The 18557-nt window shown below is 34.7% G+C and overlaps 1 protein-coding gene across 8 annotated transcripts in view; it reads right to left on the bottom strand.

Moving 5' to 3' along the window:
- The window catches only part of ULK4 (unc-51 like kinase 4), a 256096-nt gene that overhangs the window by 228134 nt on the left and 9405 nt on the right, over positions 1–18557 (bottom strand). For 6 of the 8 annotated variants that reach the window (XM_072853762.1, XM_072853760.1, XM_072853764.1 and 3 more), the window contains exons 6-16: positions 17556–17718; positions 14721–14822; positions 13787–13870; positions 12749–12824; positions 12030–12125; positions 8827–8951; positions 8624–8696; positions 6093–6192; positions 5491–5595; positions 2820–2880; positions 657–838 (exon numbers count right to left, since the gene is read on the bottom strand). In XM_072853762.1, coding sequence (XP_072709863.1) covers positions 657–838; positions 2820–2880; positions 5491–5595; positions 6093–6192; positions 8624–8696; positions 8827–8951; positions 12030–12125; positions 12749–12824; positions 13787–13870; positions 14721–14822; positions 17556–17718 — 1167 coding nt within the window. The remainder of the gene's footprint in view (positions 1–656; positions 839–2819; positions 2881–5490; positions 5596–6092; positions 6193–8623; positions 8697–8826; positions 8952–12029; positions 12126–12748; positions 12825–13786; positions 13871–14720; positions 14823–17555; positions 17719–18557) is intronic. The other 2 variants (XM_072853763.1, XM_072853765.1) reach the window with 1 other exon arrangement.

Genomic DNA, 18557 nt, shown 5'->3' with positions numbered 1-18557 from the left:
CTCAGGACAGCCTCTGTGATGCTTTTACATAATGGGAAAAATAAGTCTATTACTCTTCCACACATACAATACTCGGAGAAATATGTTAAACCACTATAGAGGATACTAGTAAATTTTTTTGGTAGAAAATGGTTCTTGAAAGGTGAAACCACCATTTAAGTATACACTAAAACAGACTCTTCAGAGCACATGCTCAGTCTTTGAAGCAGTGTTTAATGAAAGTTTTACTGTATGTTCTTTAGAAAGTTTTTCTTGCTATTCTTTACAGACATATGGCCAAATAAAATTGATTCAAACAATTCAAACATGAACTTTTTTCAGTCTACTCTGTCACTTAATGATTTACGAAGACCAACATTTCATCATATGTTATTTCACACTCTCAATCAAGGTTAGTTTCTACCCCAACCTTTCTACTAATAAAACAAATCTATATGAAAATGTATCTGAAACCTAAAAGAACAAAATAGTTTCCCCTCAGCTTTTAAAAAAAAAAATATGTGGAAGTTAGTAATTTTTTTCATTATTTTGTACTCGATTTGCCATATTATTTTTGTCAGTATACCAATGATTTCTTGGACTACAAAAGCAGCTGATTTTTGCTACAATGGCAAGTATGTAAACCATGTTGATTCCTTAAAAGCTTTATTATTTACCAGCTGAGAGCTAATTAGCCTGTTCGCAACTTCCTTGTTGACAGCCACAGTACACAGGTAGTACAGTAAGTTCAGTTTAGAACGTGCTGCTCCTGTATTCTTCTCGGTGGAATCAAGCATTGAACATACTCGTTGCAAGAAGTCATTCCAGTCCACGTCTTTCATAGATGACAACTTCTCAGCTAACCATAAGAAGCAAACAAGTAGTTAAAGATAATGGATCTTTGATGTTGCTTTAACACACTAGAAAGTAACATCAACATGAATAAATAAGTTCCAAAGTTTGAATCTAATTAAAATTTTAGTACTTAAAATAAACAAACATGTTATAATTCATGTCTAAAGATTACAGAAATCAAAAAAGAAGTAAGAAGAGAAACAAAGCATAAAAATGTAGCAATAAAAGCCTCAAAACGTTTTTGAAAGTGCAACCCTGCTAAGTCCTTGGACTTCATTTAAGTAAACTTTTATTGGCATTATATTTAGGAAAGGTAGTAGTTGTTCCTAATCATTACTAATTCTTAATAATAAAGTGCAGTTTCATTAGAGTAAATTTGAGGCAAAAAACTAATCAAAGTCAGTGAAATCTCCTCAGAATCAATAAACTGAAAATATGTACAGTTATTCATATAGGTAGATATCCATCTAGTTAAGCCTTAGCAGTATCAGAACATAGATGACTTCAGGAGGAATACAAAGAAGTCAAGTCACTAGGATGATTAACATAAATCCTGTGGTTCAATTCACTGACCACAGTACATAAACACAGAATTTTCAAAGACTTCCTTATCAGTCTCAATGGATAACTTCACTCTAGAAGCCATACACTCCCTCAGTTTTGGTTAGTTATTTATTAATAACTTATCTGCCATCCTGATATGCTCCAGTACATAGTATTTAAGAGCATGTCTTCTGTCTTTTAGTCCAATTTTACACTTTAGTAACAACACCTACTAAGGAAGGCAATTATAATTTACATGAGTAAAGGTGAAAAGAGGTTTGGATTTCAGGTATTTATCTTAATTTTTCCATACTGTCTTTAATCATTATTGACAAGCAGCATCAAATTCAGTATCTTCAAAAACAATCAGAAAGTTGTCCAGAACAGCGCTACAACCCTGGCAGTGTTACAACCACAAAAAACACTGTCCCATATTAAATAAATACAGACAACAATAGTTAAACATATCAGAACATCAGTGTGATAATTTAGCTACTTAAATGCAATATGAAATAAGTTACCATCCCCTTAGGCACTTAAATCTGATCATTTTTGCCTAGGATGTCAGCCAAATTAAAAATATTTTCTGTTACTACAATCTTGATTGGGAGACTGTGGGACATTGTGTTCCTTTCCAACTATAAAATTTCTTCAACAAATCAACTCTCCAAAAAACATGCTTTACAGAAAGAAAAAAGGAACTTTTATGTCTAGAAAGAGGTGCTATGAGAATTCTAGAAGGACTACGTATCTGGCCGACATCCCTCTTCAAGCACAGTAAAGTGTAATAATACTTCCTTAAATAGACTAGAGGACATTTTCCAGGGGAAGAAACATTACAGTCATGACAATGAGCAACCTTTTGTTTTCAGAAAAAACAGCAGCCTTCCTAGACATTAAAAACAACAACAACAAACCAAATCCCAAACAACTCCACGCTACCTTTTGGGACATGGTTCCCATAACATTTCATGATTAAATGTGGGACTGGCAATGCTGCCTAGTATTACGGCTGATCAACACTGCACATTTTAAGATCCTCTTTTCATTTGCTTCTCTACCTTTGTCAAATTTTAATCTATTTGGTCGAATATTTCAGTTATATCTCAGTTGTTTACAAAAAAAAAAACACAGGAAAAAATATGCTGTTTTTCCCACACTAAAACAATGTTGACTGTCTTATTTTAAAAGCTTTTGAGCATGGGCTTCTAACTGAAGAAGGCAGAAGAGAAAGGAAGGGCATATAACTGTTAGCACTTGAAAAGTCTACTCAAAATTGGTCTAGCTAAAAACATGACATATGCAACTTCAGTTTCAGAAAAGTTATGAGTTCTCCAACTGTGACAGCTCATCATCTACAAAGGGAGGGTATAGGTCTTGTGATAGCAAGTTGCACCATCATATGCAGAACTTATGTTTCAACAACTTCAGCAGATCCATACCTGAATATGTTGGTATATGCAAAGTTTTCAAGTCAAATCTAACTGGCACTTGCTTCATTATCTGGAAAAATAAACACGCACATTACAACTAGTTTTTATACATTTCTGGAAATCTCTAAGTAGTTGAACATGAAAACACAAAGATGCAAAAATTGTACAGCATGGGTATACAAACCACTGCTCATTAATGAAGCATTTTCCATTGTTTTCTGGTATGTATTTCTTCCAAGCAGATATTTGAGATATAACTCAATGTTTTTAATATAATTAAATTGTTAGTATTTTCATTTATTTTTTTTTAATGGGAATACAAAATGATAGTATTTTTTCAGTTTACATTTTTATCTTGTTTGTATGCAGAAAAATACTTGCATTTGGGTTTCAAAAGCTACAGAAAGGAACTATGAAGCTGAGAGCTCATGAAATGTTTTAGCAATTCATTGCCATACAGTAAATACATATATATATACACACTAGATCATTCTAGAATGTAAAAGGTAATATTATCACCAACTAATCATTCATAAGGTATGGGGGTTTTTTTCCACACAACACATCATTTTCTGGTACATCATGAAATTGGATGACTGCTCAGTGACTGAACATTTGAGTATGATTTTCAGTAACTAAAGCATACAAAAAAGATAACTGTATACCATAATTTACACTTTGACAGATGAAGCCTAGGTGTAACTAGGGAGTTATTTTCTAAAAAAAAAAGTCTTCAATTCCACAGATCTGCGGAACACAGGGAAATTTTACAATATAATCTGACATATCAGCTTTTAAAATTCTGCCAGCATCTAGTAAATCCCTTTCTAGGAGATTAAATTGCAAGCTCTTCAGTTTTACCAGGTGTCAGTATCATCCTTTAGTCTGAAGATAGCCAAGTATGCAATGACTCTGATTACATGTCCCTGCAATTTAGTGGGCTATTTTGCATTAATTCAGTGTCTGACATTGCATGGTAAGGAGATTAGTCTCCATGTGCACATTAGTATGTACACTTCCACCTAATCTTATCTCTTATACTTGTTGTAAGAAGAGAAGCAGTGAAGGACTAAGGCTTTGTGTCAGGGCCCTGAGCCAGAACTGAGAATTTACAGGGGTGGCATTCAAATGAATCATTACCTTTGAAATTCTCCTCTGGCAACAATGTCCCCCACTCCAAACAGTATTGTTGGGTAGTTACTTTATCTAGCTGTATATGATTTTTAATTTTTGAGAGTGTTAGGAATTCCATTAAAACAAACAAAAAAATTGTTATACTAAAGCAATACAGCACTGAAAGCTGTAAGACATTCTTAATGAGCTAGATGCTCACTTCTAATGAAAAATATTGCATTCCCTGCATCTGCCACTTGCTGAGTAAAGTTGCTAAAATGATTTCATTTTTTTGCACAGAAACAAAATGAAGACTAAAGGGGCTTGTCCTGGTTTCAGCTGAGATAGAGTTAATTTTCTTTATAGTGGCTGGTATGGGGCTATGTTTTGGATTTGTGCTGAGAACAGTCTTGATAATACAGAGATGTTTTAGTTGTTGCTGCACCAGTCAAGGACTTTTCAGCTTCCCATGCTCTGTCAGGTGCAGGAGAAGCTGGGAGGGGACACAGCCAGGATAGTTGATCCAAACTGACCAAAGGGCTATTCCATACCACATGACGTCATGCTCAGTATATAAAGCTGGGGAAGAAGAAGGAAGGGGGGGACATTAGGAGTCATGGCGTTTGTCTTCCCAAGTAACCACTACGCATGATGGAGCCCTGCTTTCCTGGAGATGGCTGAACACCTGCCTGCCCATGGGAAGTAGTGAAGGAATTCCTTGCTTTGCTTGCGTGCGCAGCTTTTGCTTTACCTATTAAACTGTTTTTATCTCAACCCTCAAGTTTTCTTACTTTTGCTCTTCCGATTCTCTCCCCCATCCCACTGGGGGGGAGTGAGTGAGTGGCTGCGTGGTGCTTAGTTGCCGGCTGGGGCTAAACCACGACAGGGCTCTTGCCTGTCACTCCTTTTACCAATACTACACATGTGCCCATGCATGCACATTACATTGTCACTGCAGTGCAGAGCTCTGATTCTTTTTTGGTCTTCCCTTTGCTGTCAAACAAGTGTCAGTCTCTGCTCAAGAGACTCATCACAAACTGTTATCACATTAGAATCATATGACAGACATTGGATGGACGTTTCTTGTAACTTCAGGTCTTCTTTTCCAGAGAAAATAAGTTCATATTTATTAGAAACATTATTATGTCTAAAGTTTAGTTATTCTGTAAAGGTATAACTCCTAATCTAGAAGACTTCATAGATGGCCTTGTTTTGAGTATAACAAAACACACTCAGGTTTGTGTTCATTTAAGTAATAGATATCATAGCAAGTTATCAGAAAACAAATCTACAAGAGCACTGAACACAGCATTTAGTAGTTTCTGTTTCTTGTAAGGTGCTATTTAATATTAGTATTCAATCCCAAAATAACTCAGTTCTTCAAATTAGCAACACAATAGGATTATAAAAGACTGCCAAAAAATTACATTAGAGCTTGCCAGATGACTGGGTGGAACTGCTTTAAAATGAGAATTATAAAATACAGGAAAGGACCCTGACTAAAGATTTATCTGCAAAAATAGCCTCACCCACAAGTTCCTGAATCTTATATTTTATTTTGCTGTACCTTTGGATTGTCAATGATTGGTGTTATGATAAGATCAGATTCAGTGTAAACGAGCTCTTTCAATGTTGACTCCATATCCTGCTGACTTGAGCACATATTTTTAGCCTAGAACAAGAGCAAAGTTTTTTAAAAAACTGTTTTGCACAAAAAAAGAAAGTTTATGTTTGGTCCCAAAATATTTCATTTCAACATTATACCACACAGTTTGGCCATATAAACAACATATTCTAAATTACTTTTTATTATGTAGTAGCAGATAGCATAATTTTTAGTTGGCCCTAAAGAAACATGTTGGAAGAAAAAATACCGGGTCAAAAAACTTGCAAGCTAAGTTTAAAAAAGTTGACTGAGAAGAAAGAATATAGCATTATCCTTTTTATACACTGGGGAAAAAAAAAAAAAAAAGAGACTAAGCATCTTGCTTAACTCTTACATCTGAAGTTCTGCAAATTTTTATTTTTTTTAAATTTGCACACTATAGGAACTGCTTTCCTGTTACAACTATGGAAGGATGGAGATGAAAGGTGACTTTGCCACAGACTCCAAGATTAAATTCTAAATATAAAGATACCACCATCCCTTAATATTATTTTTATACTCACCTTTTTCAAGCATGAATCTCTTTGCGGAGAATTCTGGATTGGGGCAGTAGTAGCATCACCTACTTCTACTGCAGTGCTAGTTCTAGGAGTGGGACGAGAACTTAAACAAGAAAGAAAAAAATAAAAAACCAACAAAGAGTACAGATTAAGTTTCATTGCAAACTACATTTTTTGTTGTTCTTTTGAAACTTTCATGCCATACAGTAAACTTCCAAAGTTGACAAACACAAATGATGCTATGCCTGCTCCACCAACTAAACATGAACTTCCTGTCTTTAAATATGTCCTGACAAGGTTAGGATTTGTTTGTCAATTAGAAATGGAAAGGACCAAGTGGTTTTGGGGGTTTTTTGGGTTTGTTTCCATTTTTTTGTTTGTTTGGCTTGGGTTTTTTGTTGTTGTTGTTAAATGAATATAATTTGATTATTTTCTCACCCACAGTCAGTTCTCCAAACTGGATGCTAAAACATGATTATTTTAATTCCTAATAACAAACAACATACAAAGACAATTAACTTGACAAAATATTGCAATTTTTTGTGTTATTCTATTCTGACTGCCAACTCTTGGCTACTTAATGGGAATTTAAAACTGCCCAGTTCTTATGTATGAATGTGAACTGGGTTTACTTTTCAGTTGTTTTTTTTTAAATCTCGTTTGCTAATTAGAAAATTAAGAAAGAAAAGACCAGAACACTGCAAATTTGCAATTTTCATAAAGCTGCTAGTGAACTTATTTTTTGTAGTACACACTAATTTAAATCAAAGTTCTTAAAGTCAACTTTAGAATTATTAAAATTGTCAGGACAGGAAACTAATTTAATCAACAACTTCAAATGAATGTGTTTTCTTGATTAGCAGAAAGTAATATACACATTTAGCTGCAAATCAGTTTTATTTATGAGAAAAAAGCAACTAAATTAAAAATGCAAACACCAAACAAAAGATACTCATGAAAATCAATGATCAAATGACTACCATAGTTGTTCTCATTCTTATCCCGATTTTGTTAAAAAGGCATCTTTTATCTATTTTCAACAGAAACAATGGCACAATTAAGGGGTGCCAAAATATTATCTACTAGCTAGATAAAACTACATAAAATGTCCTAATTCCTATGGTAAAAAAATGTATCAGGATCTGCTTGGAAGTTTAAGCAGTCTTATTTCCTAAACCAAAAAAAGTATGATTTCTAGATAGGAGGCTGAACAAATTATTCTAGGTTCCCACATGCTTCAAAACATGTAGATTTGCTAAATATATTTTTTCCAAGCCTGATTTGCTTTCATATGTGTTGGAGAGACAGAAAATCTTTCCTACGTTTCCAGTTCTCAGCTGGTTTCTCAGTTTAAAACAAGACGAGTGATCATTGAATTGAGCTAGTTGAAATTAATAAGATCTATTCCCTTTGCACATGTAGAAGAAGCTACTGTTGCCTAAAGCTGATTAACCACTTCAGCAGCTGAGTAAATTCTGATGCCAAGTGCCAGGTCAGCAGCTTCCTTCCACTTTAATGTTTTAAAACTTTAGCAGGTAACACATGTTGCTTTGAGAAATTAAATCATTCAAAGTGAATTTCAGAAAAGAATAAATTTAAAAAACCCTCTGTATTATGTTTCAAATTTTGTATTAAAATAAATGTACTTATCATAAATAAAATATGTTGTTCTTAAAAATACATTTTTTTCCCACTCTCATTCCTGACATAATTTGGGTTACATGTTGTTATACCAAATGTCTGTAATGCCATTGCAGCCTTCTCAGCAGATTCCTAAATCAAACAGCAAATACCATTTTAAATAGCACGGTTTTAGATGTGATGGTAGTTGTAAGTGAGATAAGAAGTAATACTTCATTAAAACCAACTGAAATAACTGGAAAAGTAGACACACTATCATCACAATAGCACTATTTCAGGTTATGCAAGAAGCTTGAAAGAGTATTTAAACTGGAATATTTCTGCTTGATGAGGCAAGAACAAAATCTCTTTTACCAGGTAATCTTCTTGGCTTGAAAGCTAGCACAAAGTTTCAGAATCAGGCCTCAACTAAAACAAATCACTGTTAAACCAATCACTATTTTTTATTTAATACCTATGTAGTACTTAGTAGATTGTTACCAGTAGCTTGTGATGAAAAGCTGCAGGCAGAATTTATTAGTGGATCATAAGCTGAATGGTTATTCTTGTCTATTTAAAGTAAGCATATTCAAAGCATATACTCATATATATGAAGTAAGAAGGAAATAAAGTTCTAAAGAAAGTCTTCTGTTTAGACAGAGAGCTAAGAAATCAAAAGCCTACTTCCAAAAACCAGTGTAATAAAGCCATAAAAGCATTGCTTTAACTGCATACACTGCTGTAGCAACTCTTCAAAGGTGTCTTAATATTAAACTGGCGATAGAAAATTCAAAAGGAGACAGACTAACAAAATGTTACAAACAGAACAATAAAATGGCTGAAGAGACAGGGCAGGGGACCCAAACACATAAAGGGTTGCAAGGGTTGTCTAATTGTTCTTTAGGTTTCCATACCTGAGAAGAAATACTGATTCATTTGATTCACCACCAACTGCACTTTTTGGGCGCAATTCAGTCTGAGTTTCTACTGAAAAGAGAACATGAACTTGCATTTAGAAGTTAAAAATAAATAAAACATAGGGAATAAGCATGTCAGTAAGATTGACAAAATTCACAGGACACAAAATAATTCAAAGTAACATAATGAATAGTATTACCTATTTTGAAAGAATTTCTTGGTAGCTTATTATTTGTTCTTGAGGATGACAGGTTATCTAGATTTTTATGAGTATCCACTGGCTCTTTGGCACTCCAAGACACAGATGACTCTGTGTCTTCACTGCTGTTTAATAAAAGATATTAATGACACAGATTTAAAAAAAAAAAAAAAGGGTCATATAGATTATTTGTTGCAATTATTAGCATACAATTCAGCTGTCATTCTCTAGATCACCATACTATTGTATACTTTTTATATTAGTAATGGCAATGATGAAAAATAAGTTTACAGCAAATGACTTGGAGAATATTAAAAATTCTCTAGCTCCCACAGTAGAACTTGCAGGAAAGAAACTCAAAAAGCTAAATTATTAATTATTAAGCCATAATACCAGAGCTATAAAGAAATATTAAAAACTTTAGAGACCATTCAATCTACACAGGAAAAAGTCACAACAAACACATTTCTAATAAAGAAGTCTGTAGCCTAGATTTAGATCAATAAAAACTAGCATTTTTAAAAAATTATTTACATGTCACACTTAATTGCAAGTTTATTGATTTTGGTTGTTTGGGGTTTTTTAATATACCCCTCTATTATTCACACAGAACTGGGTCATATAACCTTCCTGAAGGGTCTCCAGGATATCAAATATTAATCAAACCCACATTGTGAAGAAAATATATATATGGGCCTCACAGTCGGAAAAGAAAAAGTACTGAGCTTCTTTTAGGATAACCAAGGGATCAAGCCCAGCCAGCACGGGTTTAGGAAAGGCAGGTCCTGCTTGACCGACCTGATCTCCTTCTATGACAAGGTGACCCGCCTAATGGATGAGGGGAAGGCTGTGGATGTTGTCTATCTAGACTTCAGTAAAGCCTTTGACATGGTTTCCCACAGCATTTTCCTGGAGAAACTGGCTGCTCATGGCTTGGATGGGTGTACTCTTCGCTGGGTAAAGAACTGGCTGGATGGCCAGGCCTAAAGAGTGGTGGTGAATGGAGCCACCCAGTTGGTGGCTGGTCACAAGTGGTGTCCCCCAGGGCTCTGTGTTGGGGCCAGTTCTGTTTAATATCTTTATCAATGATCTGGACGAGGGGATCGAGTGCACCCTCAGTAAGTTTGCAGACGACACCAAGTTGTGTGGGAGTGTTAATCTGCTTGAGGGTAGGAAGGCTCTGCAGAGGGACCTGGACAGGCTGGATTGATGGGCTGGGGGCAATTGTATGAGGTTCAACAAGACTAAGTGCAAGGTCCTGCACTTGGGTCACAACAACCCCATGCAACACTACAGGCTTGGGGAAGAGTGGCTGGAAAGCTGCCTGGCGGAAAAGTGCCTGGGGGTGTTGTTTGACAGCCTCCTGAATATGAGCCAGCAGTGTGCCCAGGTGGCCAAGGCAGCCAACAGCATCCTGGCTTGTATCAAAAATAGTGTGGTCAGCAGGACTAGGGAAGTGATTGTCCCCCTGTACTTGGCACTGGTGAGGCTGCACCTCGAATACTGTGTTCAGTTTTGGGCCCCTCACTACAAGAGAGACATTGAGGTGCTGGAGCGTGTCCAGAGAAGGGCAACGAAGCTAGTGAAGGGTCTAGAGCACAAGTCTTATGAGGAGCAGCTGAGGGAACTGGGGTTGTTTAGCCTGGAGAAAAGGAGGCTCAGGGGAGACCTTATTGCTCTCTACAACTACCTGAAAGGAGGTTGTAGAGCGGTGGGGGTTGGTCTCTTCTCCCACGTAACAAGTGATAGGACGAGAGGAAATGGCCTCAAGTTGCACCAGGGGAGGTTCAGACTGGATATTAGGAAATTTTACTTCACTGAAAGGGTTATCAAGCATTGGAACAGGCTGCCCAGGGAAGAGGTTGAGGCACCACCCCTGGAAGTATTTAAAAGACGTTTGGACGAGGTGCTTAGGGACATGGTATAGTGGTGGTCTTGGTAGTGTTAGGTTTACGGTTGGACTTGATGATCCTAAAGGTCTTTTCCAACCTATACGATTCTGTGATTCTGTGAATTTTGTATGTCAAGCCCATGTCCTACGCTTGTCATATTTGTCAATTAGTGCATACCCCAGCAGATATTTCAGAGACATTAGAAAACCCTCAAGAATAAATTCAAATAGCCCAATATTTTGTAGGAGATTAATGTTCTTCTGATTCTCTGAGAATTCCTCAAAGGTGAGCACTGTGGTGGAGGCCGACATAAGTCTTGTTAAATCCTTGAATAAATTCTTACTTTGTGGTATAAATCTTGATTTCTTATCTGCCTTAGTGGTGAAAGCAGTAATAAAGTTAAAAGACAAAGAGCTGTATCTCAAACTAGAATAAATGTTAATAACAAAAATACTGCAGCACTGGTATCAGAAATAGGTATTAACACAAGAGAGAATTTTTAAATAGACAGAACAAAAACTTTCAGCATTCTAAAAGAAAACTATGTTCACATAAGTTCCCTAGATTGGAACTTAAAGTATGTTTCAAATATTTAGAACAAAAGAACATCAAAATCAATACAAAATATCCTAATTCAAAATTAAAACAAAAACCAGCAAGGTAACAGAAGTTTTGAAGAAGCTTAACTTTTTAATACATAGAACCTATTATTCACAAACTGTTTGGGGTTTTCTGCATATATAGCAGTGCAGAGTATTACAAGTTTAGAAAAAAACCCTTAGATTAATGCTTTATGTCATAAGCAAAGAATATGGGTCAGCTGGATTTGCAGGGATATAAGGCTGAACCACAAATCTAAGATGCTGTACTGATAGGCTTTGTGATGCTCTAAGCCTAATGCATAAAAACAAACAAAAAAATCTCAGTAGATATTAAATTGATCCATATTTATAAGATTCTACAAAAGCTTTCAAAAAAACCCAAATTCCTGTGCATCATTATTATATAAACAAATAAATAAAAATGAGAGCAGTTAGTTCAGAAGTAAATTTTAACACATTCTATAGCCAGGAAGGAAGAAGGAGTCTGTCAAAAGCAAACAGACAGTGTAATACACCAATCGGATAATTCCTAAGCATCCAAAACTGTTCACTGAATGGTGTAAAACTCCATTCATCAATTAGTTAACAACATGAAAATCCTAAGCAGAATTCAAAAGCAGGAAAATTTACAGAAAACCATAATAAAAATATATAAATATTTGTTCGCTTAGATTTACTACACAAGAAGTCTTCCTTGAACATTAGGTACCTTGAGCTTGTGCCCTGGCTGTCTGCAGAATCACCACCACAATGGCTAAGGGATCCTTTCCAGAATGGATGCTGCAGTAGGTCTGTCCAATTCAGCCTTTTGAAAAGCAACAAACAAACTGAAAAAGCAGCGGCAAAGTACACCTCCACAGAGATGTAACAGACTAGGTTTTGAACTCAGTGACACTACAGAGCAATTAATCCTTTGGTTCACTTTTATTTGGTCAACAAATAAGTTTTCTTACAGGGCAAACTTTTTGCCTCAAATCAGAATGGATACTTCATGCAACACAAGAGGTATGAGACTAACAATGAAGGAAACTGCATAGCCAGTCCCAACATTTAAATTATCTGACCTACCCTATAACTGATAATCTTAGTTATATTTTTAAATAACATATATTAGCTATAAATCAAAGCCTCGTAAAATAGATTGCTCTGGAAAAGCAAAGCCACCCAATTTTAAAACTGCCCATCATTTCTGTTACAAAGTTATCTATTTAGCACCAGCTACAAAAATACAAAGATATACCTAATCAAAACATTAATTCCGTATATCTTCATATAAGAAAAAGCACAATTTGTTATTTTAGGAGGGATTAAATGATTTTTGCATTCTTTGTGCTCTACAAATTACTATACATACAGTATCACAGCAATTATTTGTTCCAGAGGTGAAAAAAGATGATGTAAATGACTGTCACGGATTAGACAGTTTACCTTTTCTGAGGATCCTTTTGAAGCAAGCCATCAAGCAAATTAATGAACTCGGCAGAAGGTTTGCAAAAAGCAGAACCTGTAAATAGAAGCACTTGAGAAGATAAGTACTGGGCAGCAAAAACAACAATCACACAATGTAGATCAAATAATTATCTACAGATCATGCTAAAAAGGTTTTATTCAATAGTAATTTCATCTGAAAAAATCTGAATGTATGAAGAATCCTAAATATACACTCTTTGCATTTCAAAGGATCCTCAAAAAAAAACCCCAAAACAAACAAACCAAAAACAACCCAAAAAATAACAACAAAAAGCCAAACCAAACCACACCACCTAAAAATCCCAAAACAAAAAACCCCAACAAACCAAACAAACTACCAATGTTCGGTCTCCAAACTAATTAAAATTGTTTATGCATTAAAAAAAGCACTCTCCAATTATCATATAACTATTAGCCAGAAATAAAGTGGAGTTGAAATCTGCTTAAATGAAATTAAATTTCCCCCAACCATGATAATTTTAAGAGGACCATTGTTGCACCATATTATACAAAAGAGGTTTCTAAAATTCTTACTTAACTAAAGAAAGACTCTACTTCTGAGAGCTCAGAACTATGAAATGCACTTTATCCACTTTGAAAACAAAATCTCTCTTAGAATTGAAACAAGTAACAACAGTTTTAATTCTACAGGTCACCATTTTCACTACATTACTATAGACTGAAAAGAGCCACTAATATTTAAGTGTCTCCATGAATACCACTGATGCCCAGAATGACTGAGATCAAAAATTCCATCCCAGAAGGTAGATTTACTTTTAATTCTTAACACTAAATGATATGCCTGTCTGTCAAAAGGTAAATAAGCATTCATCATTAACAGGGAAAAAGTTCTTATCAAAGGAAGGCAATGCTAGCATTCACTGCGGACAGCTAACCAATTCCTGCAGTCAGCCTCAGAAGAAATACCATAAAACAAAACTTTAGCTTTGTAAGTATTACTCTGATTTGATTCACTGAACAATAACAGAATGTTACCCTCTGGTCTAGGTGGCAATGGATCTTCATATAAAATCTTTTCAATTAATTCAGAAAAGCTGTCTGAGAAGAATGGTGGTCTTCCTACGAACAAACAGAAGTGTATTTCACAGATTAAGCAAACTTTGAAATGGCTGTCAGGTGCAATGATATACAATGAGCTCATTTTCCTAAGGAAATATCCAAAGAAATAAACACCCTCAGCCTGAATTGTATTTATCAAGTTTTCTTGTCAATTTAAATACAAAAACCTTGGGTTAAATTCTTCTACCATGAACAGCAAAAGAGACCAAGGACAGAACAGGCACCAAAGATGGCTTGATGGAGGTCACCGTGATAGCCCTGTATTAATCAGCAATGAGACAACAGGAGAAGGTCTAGGCAGAAATCTCAATATCTATGTAACTATGTTGATTCAACAGATCAGCGTATTGTTTAAAACTTCAGAAGGTTGCACTGTAATTCTCTTTTGTGATGAAATTTTTCTTCCAGCTGCCACCAATGCTAACAGGTACTTTATCTGCAGGAAACCCAATGACTATTTTTATACTAGTGAAACAGTTTTCTCTTTGAAAGGTCAAACTAATGCACCCAGAGTTTAATACTGAGGAGATTAAAAACATTACACTGTCAGAATTCAAGGACTGCTATAATTTTAAATCATAGTATTTAAGTAATATAGGTTGGTTAGTATCATAATATTTAGACCACAGTCAAAAGGACAACTTAATAGTATGACTTCACTTGATTATTTGATAAACTCCCCCTTTTTTTTTTTTAAAGTACAGTTAGTATATACTTCAAGAAATCCTTAAAACCTGTCTTAAGTTTTTCTATGTCTTAACTTCACTAGAAAGTTAACAAGAATTTACTCTGGGACCACGACCTATGTTTCCATTATCACAGATACTAAATAGATACGCAAACTTACAACCTGAGAACATTTCGTAAAGTAAACATCCCAAGGACCACAAATCACTGGCTTTGGAGAAGTCATCTCCCTTTATTGCTTCTGGAGCTGTGTATATCGGAGAGCCTACAAAATACAGTATGTACAATGCACTTCGATTATTAATTCAGCATTTATCCTGTTCAACACTTCAAACTGTCTCCACACTTCAGTGAGTTAGGGATTACATTCACTTAGTATAAGAAAACTGTAAGTAGTTTCCAAGGAACTTCTCTCCTATACTTTTACTGAATTATGTAGGATTATATATACTATTGAGGTGTTTATTCCATTTCTATTAACAAAGCTGGCTTGTGCTATACTTTTCTAACATAGTGACTAATGCAAAGTATGTTTTGATATACCTTGACAGCTTCCAGAGCCAAGCAAATTGAGCAGAACAGTAAACCAACATAATTCTCATGTGAGTAACAGATATAATTATGTTGCATCAGGTTTGTTTGGGTTTTTTGTCTGGTCAGTTGGGTTTTTTTAAAAAAAAAAAAAAAAAGCTATCCCAAGACATAAACCTTCATGAAATGAAAGAACTCTGTTACAAAAACAAGGTAGCTAGCCAACTGGATCACTGGTCTATACTAGTTATAGCTATTTTCACACTAAAACACTATGAAAGCATCACATATCAAATTATAGCAGCTTATTCACAAACCCGTTTTGCCTTGATATAGAAAAAGAAATATACAGTTCCTATTTCTATAGCAGTTCCCATCTAAACACTAACTTGGTTCTCAAAAATCTCTAAAAAAATTACACAAACTCAGCAAGAATGTCAATTCCATAGTCCTTTAAAAAGCTTATTTTGGATTCTTTTGTTCTTGGGTTTTATTTAAGTGACAAAAGGTCATTAACCATACACATCAGAACAGCTGTTCTGAAAGGCAACAGGAAAGAGATTAGATTTGTATTTCTTCCTGAATAAAGATCTGGTCTTGGTCTTAGTATTTCCAATATGGACTTTCAGCAGGAGACAGCAAAGGATTAAGAAAGCTCTCTTTGTTCCCATAAAACATTGCCAAGAATTCCATTGTTCCTGATAACAGTAACTGCTATGACACACCATTATCTTGGAAGTAGAGGTCTGTGAGATGCTCTGAGATGACAACTAATAAAAGATTTGGAAGATTAAAACCAAGTTTCTGAATTTTCCTTATTCAATGAGAAAAATAACATAGTATTTGCAGCCTACTGCATTTGCATGGATCTCCCTGTTGAAACTAGAGCGTAGTAACTTTCTCATACTTTAAAAAGAAATGACCATTCTTCAGTAAAACATACCGAAACAGTCGAGCCTCAAACTAGAAATCACTTGGACCATGTGCATCAAAAAGGACAATGAAAGTACAGCAGTGCAAAGCCTCTAATGAAAGAAGCAGCAGTTCCGCGTAGTACTTAATGTTAAATGTATACACAAAATTCAGTAACGGAATTTAGTCCTAGACCTTACAGAGAGCATCTGCAGCATAGACTTTTTTTAAAGTCCATAAATAATTCCATAGCTCAAATTTTTCTGAGACAAAACAGGATTAATTTTAAATCACTTCTTTTCTATATCGTACTTCCAATATCAGTTATTTCTTCATTCTCCAATTACTACTTTATATCTGGAGCACAAAAGGTTGTAAATAAGTGATTCTTTTTACTACTTCCTTTAAACTTTTTTTTTTTAAATACACTGTCCTGTATCAACTAAATACCAGAAATACAATTTCATCGGTTAGGAAAGCCAGTGCCAGTTTGAACTCTGAACTTCCAAAGTTTTACTGATCTTCTCGTTCTTCTAATTCTACTACTTGTACTTAGTTGATGACATGTGAAATGCATCAAGGACCAAAGGTATTTCACAGGTTTTTCTTCCCACCATAGTTTTCATCGAATAGCAATTAATAAATAAGCCTCCTCAGCAAATCCAAAACAAGAATTAATATTTTTAATTAATTAGCTACCTTGAAACATTTCAGATCTCATTCATATACTCAATTTGGGTTTTTTGTTTGTTTGTTTTGGGGTTTGGGTTTTTTTTAATTCTTGAAATTTTGCTTCTATTTTTTTTTCTACAAAGGAATAAAATCAAGAACAGTTTATAAAATAACAAAAACATGCTCAGTATAGACAGACAGTTTGTACATTAAACTGTACTGTAGGGATTTGATGTCAAGCTCCAAAAAGAAATTTGAAATAAGCTACCTCAAGTTATGTTATGTTGGAAGTTTGTTATACAAGTATACTACAGTCTATAATCACCTATATATGAGTTTTAATTCAAAAATAACCTGAAGTCTATTTACAAAAAGCAGGAAAGGTCAGGAATTGTTAATGTGTCATACATTTTATGACAGACAGAAGTATATTTTTTCCACCTCTTAGTTAAACTGGCTTTGTGAAACTTAGAAGTATTATCATATATTTGTAAATACAGTTTATTTTCTTTCTACTCACTTGCAGGTGCTGTTCCCTCTGTAAGTTATGATCTCTCTGAACAGTCTTCCTTAAAAGCTAAATTTTGGGTTTGAGCTTACTTAAAAAAAAATTCCCCATATGCAGGATATGTTAAACCTGCTTACAGAAAATGTACAGATCATGCTTTGCGTTGCAAAGACACAGGCAAACACATTAATCTTTACAAATGATAACACAACAGAATTATTCAGTTTCTCTAGAAATTTAGTCAGCCCCAACAGAATGATAAACAACTATTTTATTTCAAGGTCTTCTCTCCAAATTACCTCAAACAAAGGCTTTTTCCAACTTTCATTCTGTCCCTTTGGTAAAAGTTAATTTTGGCTAGTAAAAATATCATACCTCGAAATCTATTTTTCAGGTATCTTTGTGGAGTGCTTTCACTGACATCTCCTTCACGTTCTTCAGATCCAACTAAAGCAAAAAATTCTTCCAAGTTTTCACCATCCACTTTAGCCAAGCAAAAATTACTGAATTTCAAAGTGCCAGGCCCTTCCAGCAGAATCTAGAAGAATAAACATAATCGAAGTATCATATACTTAAACTGATGACTGCTGAAATTTCCAACACAAAGTATAAAATAATTTATAACAACAAAAAAAAATCACAATCTCAAACCATCTGAGTACATAGAGATGATCACTGTAACTGAAAACACTGAAAAGTTTTTAAGTCAACACCAATACTGTCTTTTTTCTTATAACCAAAAAATTACAGAATCTCACAACAGAACCCTTAAGAGGTTTAATGTGCACTTCTGTTTACTCATTACTAAATCTAAATGAACAACGATGTTACTATAGAAAAGAAAGTAAAAGTAGAGTAAAACGGTATAGGAAAACAAAAGCATAGTAAAAAGAAACATCATTTCATTTGAAGGAAAAAAGTTAATCTTTCTAAGTTTATTTAGCAGAAAATTCCAAAGATTTTGTCCAACGATGATGAGAGTTTTCTCTATGTGGTCACTGCCTATTCTTGTAATTAAAAGCTTCATAATCCCAAAAAAGTTGTTTGGAGAAATAGCCCATTCAGTCAGATGGGGGGGGGGGGGGGGGGGAGGGGAAGCCATCTTACTTTAGCACTCTGTATTTTGTGTTCAAAGGAGTACTTTACAGCAACATTCTTCTTTGGAAAAAGAGAGAGGCATCTCCATTATGCTTTATTTTTTAGTGCTTTTGGACCCACAAATGACAGAAACTGAGTATAATTGTGCAAGATTTTACAGAAAAGTCAGAGAAGGGCAACTTGATCACTTACAGATCAAGATCCAAAACATTTACTGCTAAGCAAGAATTTTTGGTTATAGTTATATTCTGGTTACTACATAAATTAAAAACTAACATG

The sequence above is a fragment of the Ciconia boyciana genome, chromosome 2, assembly GCF_034638445.1.
Source record: "Ciconia boyciana chromosome 2, ASM3463844v1, whole genome shotgun sequence".
Taxonomy (NCBI): Eukaryota; Metazoa; Chordata; class Aves; order Ciconiiformes; family Ciconiidae; genus Ciconia; species Ciconia boyciana.
The sequence above is the reverse complement of the archived record's forward strand: the minus strand, read 5'-3'. Positions and strand labels throughout refer to the sequence as shown.